The sequence below is a fragment of the Alexandromys fortis genome, unplaced genomic scaffold (genome assembly GCF_014885135.2).
Source record: "Alexandromys fortis isolate MF-2015 unplaced genomic scaffold, M_Fortis_MF-2015_v1.1 scaffold_103, whole genome shotgun sequence".
In the NCBI taxonomy this organism is placed as follows: domain Eukaryota; kingdom Metazoa; phylum Chordata; class Mammalia; order Rodentia; family Cricetidae; genus Alexandromys; species Alexandromys fortis.
In genome coordinates, this window is record NW_026067978.1 from 3484373 (window position 1) to 3491677 (window position 7305).

At 47.1% G+C, this 7305-nt stretch overlaps 1 protein-coding gene across 1 annotated transcript; it reads left to right on the forward strand.

The window, feature by feature from the left end:
• Positions 1 to 6: 6 nt before the first annotated feature.
• On the forward strand, positions 7 to 3636 carry Hint1 (histidine triad nucleotide binding protein 1). The gene is made up of 3 exons (XM_050157753.1): positions 7 to 179; positions 2907 to 3011; positions 3321 to 3636. The coding sequence occupies exons 1-3, from the start codon at positions 69 to 71 to the stop codon at positions 3483 to 3485; spliced, it is 381 nt and encodes a 126-aa protein (XP_050013710.1). The 5' UTR covers positions 7 to 68; the 3' UTR covers positions 3486 to 3636.
• The last annotated feature ends 3669 nt before the right edge of the window (positions 3637 to 7305 follow it).

Here is a 7305-nt window from a genome sequence, read left to right on the forward strand (position 1 = left end):
CCCCGCGCGCTCCCGCGGTTCCTTTCCCCACCGTGGCCGCGGCGCGGGAAGGACAGCGAGCGGCTGCGATGGCTGACGAGATTGCCAAGGCTCAAGTGGCCCAGCCCGGCGGCGACACGATCTTCGGCAAGATCATCCGCAAAGAAATCCCCGCCAAGATCATCTTCGAGGACGACCGGGTAGGCTTGCGGCCGGGAGACACGCCGGCGTTCCCTGAGGAGCCGCGGGCCGGAGGCGACGCGCGGCCCGGCTGGCCTGGCCCTGCGCCCGCGTGGCCCTGCGGCGCGTGCCTGCGCTCGGGTTACGCGTTATCGGCCGCTCCCGCTCGGCCCGCCGCGTGTCGCGGCCCGGGGGAGGTGCGGCCGGTGGCCCCGGGGAGGTGACGACCCGTAGGGTGACGCCCACCGGGACCCGCGGCCGCCACCCACCTCGCCGGTGTCAATCTGGCCCGCGAGAAACCCGATCGTGCCCCCGGCGCAATCTCCGCGGTCCCCGCACTGCCAGGTGACCGGGGATTCGCGGGCCTTCCGCTCCCCGTTCCCGCCGCAGACTTTGCCCCTGGAGAGCGGAATCAGCCCCTCGACCTTTTAAAAGTACTGCTTTAGTTTTGTTGTTGTGCCTTTTTGTTTTGTTTTTAATAAATCGGCTTCAAGTACCCCAGGCTGACTCCGAACTCGCGAGTAACCAACTGGGGCTGACCTCTAACCATTGAACCTCCGAGCCCTTCCCCTCCACCTCCCAGTGCTGGGATTGTAGGCGGCCCACCACGCCCTCCTGAACGGGAAAACATTTATGGTGGGGCTCAAAGGGTTGTTTTTTTTCCCCCTCTAAGAAATATAAAATATGAGGACGCATTAACGCTACTGGTAATGTTCACAGAAACTCGAAACATTTACCCCAAATTTAATTCGGTTCCTTGAGGTAAGTTTTATGTAAATTGCATTTGTTGTAGACGCTAGTGTAATCCCAGCATCCAGAAGGCTGAGCCAGGACTTCCAGGCCAGCCTGTATTACAGGGTAACTGCCTGCCTCAAAAACAAAGCAAAACACTTGAAAGAAAGAAAAAGCTGTAAACTGTGATTCCTGCAGTTGGGGAGGTAGAGGCAAGAGAATCAGTTCAAACCCAACGTCGACTACATGGGGACGCCATCTTTTAAAAACAAACCCAAACCAAACAAGCATAGTTTGCAGTTGTTTTGATACACTGATCTTTGAAACAATGACTGAACTTCAGTCTAACTGGCTGAAGCGTTCTAAATGATACAGCATTTTTTAGCATAGATCAAGTAAAAGTACTCCCTAGCCAAATAAGTATGGCTGGGTTCTGTTAGGAAGGGAGCAAGAGATTTAAAAAAAAAAAAAAAAAACCAATACCTGCAGAATGAAAAAACAAAACAGGAAATTACACAATCATGACTCTGGAAAAGGTGGGAGGAGGAGGGGAATCAGGTTTGTTTCACAAATACTAAAGATTGAGGCAGAGGAGATAGTTCACTGGATAAGAGTGCTTGCTCTGAAAATATGAGAACCCGAGTTCAAATCCCCAGCAGCCGTGTAAAAAAGCTGGGCATAGCTGCATATACCTGTGACTCCACAGTTCGGAGGCAGAGACAGGCAAAGTTATGGAGCTGCCTGCATCTAGCCAGCCAGCCTAGTCACAAAAAGTTCAATAAGATGGAAAGCAATACAGGAGGGATGTGTGTAGGTTACACAGGCACATACACAAAAAAATGAAAGACATTACTAACAGGAGGGAGGAATTTATAGGTTTTCAGGTTGAGGAATGTATAACATTTTTTTGGTAGTTTGTTTTTGTTTTTTGAGACAGGGTTTCTCTGTGTAACAGTCCTGGCTGTCCTGGAACTCACTTTGTAGACCAGGCTGGCCTCGAACTCACTGACATCTAGCTGCCTCTGCCTCCCAAGTGCTGGGATTAAAGGCATGTGCCACCACTACCTGGCAATGTATAGCATTTTAAATTCAACGGTTAAGATTGGTTTGATTCCCAGTACCCACATCAGGTGGCTCAGAACTGTCCTACTCCAGTTCCAGGGGATCCAGCATCCTCTTCTGGCCTCCATGGGCAAGGTATGAACATGGTGCACTTCCACACAGGCAGGCAGGCAGAATCCTCATCTACATGAAAATAAATACATTTTTTTCCCTTGATTTTTGTTTGTGTTTTGTTTTGTTTGAGACAGGGTTTCTCTGTGTAATGGCCCTAGCTGGCCTTGGAATCTTTTTTTAAAAAGAGAGAGTACAGAGAGGATCATTGCAGGGGGGATAGCAGGCCCTGAAGATGAAGATAAAGAACTGTGGACAGTGTGACTTGAACCAGAGGCCTTGAATGAGATCGGCCTGGCAAGGTTGATAGACTAAATTTTGCTCATTCATTGCCTTAATACTGTTCTATTACTGTGAAGAGACACCATGACCAAGGCAACTCTTACAAGAGAAAACATTTAATTGGGAGCTTGCTTACAGTTTCAGTGGTTTGGTCCATTATCCTGGTGGGAAGCACGGAGAGAGTTACCTGGGATCACTCCCAGATGGCTAAGCATTCGCATATATGAGCCTGTGGGGGCTGCTAACTCAAACCCATGTTCATCAAGTCACAGACTCAGTGCCACTGCCCCAGCGTCACTGGTTGTCCTTCTTGGGGTCATCATCCCGCTTTACTTTCATAACTTGCCTGACCTTTAATAGTTATGTCTCTGCTTAGAGTCTGTCTTCTCCTAAAATTCTAAAATGTCATGAAAAGGATATGAGCCCCCGTGCATTACGTTTACTTCTGTTTTCTTAGCATCTAAGTCAGTGCCTCCCATTTGGTTAGTCCTTCATACTTGTCAGAGAGTATGTTTTAGTCTAGTGGAGGATATACTACAGCTTCTGTTTCTTTCCCGCAGTGTCTTGCATTTCATGACATTTCTCCTCAAGCGCCAACACATTTCCTGGTGATACCCAAGAAGCATATAGCCCAGATTTCTGTAGCCGAAGATGACGACGAAAGTGTAAGTAATTTCTAACACATTTTACGTCACTGATTGTTGTTGTTGTTTGGGGGGGTGGTTTTTTTGGTTTTGGTTTTTGTGTGTGTGGGTTTGTTTGTTTGTTTTGAGACAGGGTTTCTCTGTAGCTTTGGTTGGTGCCTGTCCTGTAACTTATTCTGTAGACCAGGCTGGCCTCGAACTCACAAAGATCCACCTGCCTCTGTCTCCTGAGTATTGTGATCAAAGGTGTGCGTCATCATGCCCAGCCTGACTTATTTAATGGAGAGAAGTGTACATTTCCTGTGTTTAAGAAACTTTATTCTTTTCTAGCTTCTAGGACATTTAATGATTGTTGGCAAGAAATGTGCTGCGGACCTGGGCCTGAACCGGGGCTATCGGATGGTGGTGAATGAAGGTGCAGACGGGGGACAGTCTGTCTACCATATTCATCTCCATGTTCTCGGGGGTCGGCAGATGAATTGGCCTCCTGGCTAAGCAGGTTGGGGCTGATTTTCCCTTCTCTAGGTAGTCAGTCAGTTGGCAAGCTCCAGTATGTTAAATGGCACACATAGTTTTGCCTGTGTATGGAGAAATTGAAGAGATCATTTAAAATCCTGTGCCTAATAAAAGACAATTGTTGCATGTCTCTGAGTGGATTTGTTATTCTGGAACTGCGTGTGGTGGAATGAGGAGGGTGGGTTTGTGATAGAGGATTTTCATGGGTGTGTTGCTGGAGATCAGACTTGGGGCCTCAACAAGCTGAGCAAGCGACCTGCCAGATAGACCTACAGTTTTAATCCCAGCACTCAGGAGACAGGCAGGTAGATCTCTGGAAGTTCTAGGCCAGCCTAGTCTACATAGTGAAGCCCTGTCTTCACTATAAAAAGAAATAGGCCCATAACCCGAGTTTCTTGGTGTTTTCTTCCCAAAGAGGCCCTGGCATTTGAACACTGGTAGAGTACTATAACTCCTCCTTCTGCCTTCAATTGTCCTGGGACAGACACCCACATTTCATGTAGCAGCCAGTTTGTAGGATAGCCCATGAGAATCATCTTCTGGTTTGGCCTATGAGACTAGCAGTTTGGCAGAAGGAAAGTCTGAGAACTGAGGTTAGGTCTTAAAGTGTAATCTGGCTTACACTGCAGTCTCTGGAATGGCTTTCTGCCCTAGGTACGCTTATGTCCAACAAACTCCTTACCTCTGCTATGATGCTGTGGGAAGGAGGGGCCTTTGTTAGGTGATTGAGAGATGACTGGATTCCGCCCTCAGGAAAGGCTTTTGCCATGTGAGGATGAATAAGAAGACAGCATCTGTGAGCCAAGGAGTGGGCCCTGTTGCTATTAGAAGCCACCCAGTTAATGGCATTTTACAGTACCTGGAACAGGCTATGGCACTGGCTTTGTGTGTAGAAGCCAGTATCATGGCTGAGGGACTTCAAGCAGCCTGCTAGAGAGGCCTGTGCTGAGAACAGACCTGCCAACAGCTAGTGGTAATGTCCCAGTGAGCAAACCACACTGGCGTTGGATCCCTCTAGCGCTGGAGTTACACGTGGGTGCTGAGAACCCAACTCTTACCCTCTGCAAGAGCAGCGAGCGTTCTTTCCCACTGAGCCATCTCTAGTCTTTGGCAGTGTTTTAATGCAGTAATAGGGAAGAATCTAACAGTTCTGTCAAAAAACAAGCTTGTACCTGAGTGTCCCATCATGGAGCATCTGCCTAGAGCAGCATAAATGTAAGGGCCTTGCAGGCCCTGAACACTCCTATTTGAGAGGCCTTGCCCCGCAAACCTGAACTGAAGAGACCAGCGAGAACTGCTGCTCTCCGAGCTGGGATACAAGCCCTTGATTTAGGCTCTGCCAATCAGATGCACTTATCTGGGATTTTGAATCTGAAACTAATGACAGAGGAACAAGGACAGTGGACACTTCATTCTGGTGTCTGTGGCAGCGGCTTCAAGTTGGCAGGCACAATGATGTCTGTGTTGCCAACCCTTGGATCCAGTGTTGAATGCCAGGGAAGACAACAGTGCAGGCTGGTTCCTGTGTCCAGTGGCAGCAGGGTGTCCTGCACACTGGCTCCCTGACTGCTTTGCTGGAGGTTTTTCTGTATAACTTGTCTTTATTCCTGCTTATTCCCTGAGTCAACCTGTGGGCCATCCATTAAGCATTGTTTCAGGGAGGTCCTGTTCTGATCCTCACCGAAAGGTGGGATGGACTGGTAAAGAGTGGAGACTGGCTAACTGAACTGGTTTGGGGTGAGGCAAGGAGAGGCCAGTGAACAGTGAGGGAGTGGAGCTTTCAGAGCCTGTGAAAAATAGCAAAGAAGTGGATTAACTTATTAATCGTGTGTACGGATGTGCCAATTAAAGGCATGGCGTAGGGCTTCCACATGCAGTTACTATAGGAACATGTGAAGGGTACACCAAGATAACTGGGCAAGTCTTCTGACTGCTACTTCATTTAATACAGAGTCTCGGGCTGGAGAGATGGCTCAGTGGTTAAGAGCACTGACTGCTTTGAAGGAGGACCCTAGTTCAATTCCCAGCACCCACCTGGTAGCTCACAACTGACTGTAACTCCAGTTCTAGGGGATCTGACACCCTCACACAGAATATATATAGGCAAAACGTGTAAATAAATCAATCTTTAAAAACAGGAGAGATGGCTCAGCGGTTAAGAGCATTGCCTGCTCTTCCAAAGGTCCTGAGTTCAATTCCCAGCAACCACATGGTGGCTCACAACCATCTGTAATGGGATCTGGTGCCCTCTTCTGGCCTGCAGTCATACACACAGATAGAATAGTGTATACATAATAAATAAAATGGTCAAATGGAAGCCTGGAGAAATGACTCAGAAGTTAAGGGCACTGGCTGCTCTTCCAGAAGTCCTGAGTTTAATTCCCGGCATCCGTATAGTGGCTCACAACCATCTATAATGAGATCTGGTGCCCTCTTCTGGTGTGCAGGCATACATGCAGGCAGAGCACATAATAAAAAAAAAATAAAAATGGGCAAATGGCCAAAGTCTTTTAGAGCATTGAAAATACTCCGAGAATATCATGATGGATTTATTTAAGTACACATATATCACAATCCACGGAATGTGCATGGCCTACTTTGAGACCCTGTCTCAAAACAATAGTAAGATTAAACATACAGTAACCATATGGCCAACTGACTAAACACATAAGCACATCCCTTTGTAAGCATACAATTAAGAGAAATCAAACAGGAGGGAACCCTGTGAAAATTAGGGGTGGAATGCTGTGTAGGGTGTTCACTAGGGAAGACTGTTCAGACATGGGTTTAAGTCCAGAGAAAGTCTTTATTAGCCAGCTGGCAACTACTAGGTATTCAGGATCCCAGTGCAGCACTGAGCCTTTCTCAGGTGAGCTTTTAAGCACAAAAACATGTTCTGGATTGACACACTTCAGTTAACATTGACAGTCAGCCAGAAGTGGAACAACAGAAGCTAACAAGCAAGGTTAGTGCACTTAGAGACTTGCCCAGGACTGTGGACTTTAATGAATTAGGTTTTGGTTTTCATTTTGGCAGGTCGTGCTGTCTATGTGCTGAGGGTTTTTTTTTTTTTTTTTTTTTTTTTTGGTTTTTCAAGACAGGGTTTCTCTGTGGTTTTGGAGCCTGTCCTGGAACTAGCTCTTGTAGACCAGGCTGGTCTCGAACTCACAAAGATCCGCCTGCCTCTGCCTCCCAAGTGCTGGGATTAAAGGCGTGTGCCACCGCTGCCCGGCTATTTGCTGAGTTTTACAGCCTGAATGGACTTCCATCATGGAGTAGTTGTGTCTGGGACCCTGTTGCATTCCCCGCTGGTCTTAATGAATGAGTCAAATCATAGACTCATCCTGTTTTAGTTTAAGATGCAGGGCCTCCTCCAGTGCCACAGAGAAACCCTATCTCGAAAAACAAAACAAAAAAAGATGCAGGGCGTCACTGTTAATCCAACCAGAATGAGAATTAAAGGCCCAGCCATTCCTGATAGCAAAGTAGTTAGCCAGGGGAATCAAGAGAACAGAGATTGGTACCAATTAATTTTCCACCCATGGCAAGATTTTCCCTAATTCAATTATCACAGAAACAATATATTTCTCCCAAAGCCATACATGGTTTCCTTTATCTGATTAGAAGTTTAAAACTCTCAAATCTGTAGGACCATTTCTGCAAGGGAATCTGTTGTTTTAATTCAGAATTGGAAACTTTCAATACCTCTAGGTTCTAATCAACCTAACTACTTAGTTTAAAGCATCAGAAGAAGCACTTTTCCACTGTACCTGTGGACTCCTTATTGGATAAGGGTTCT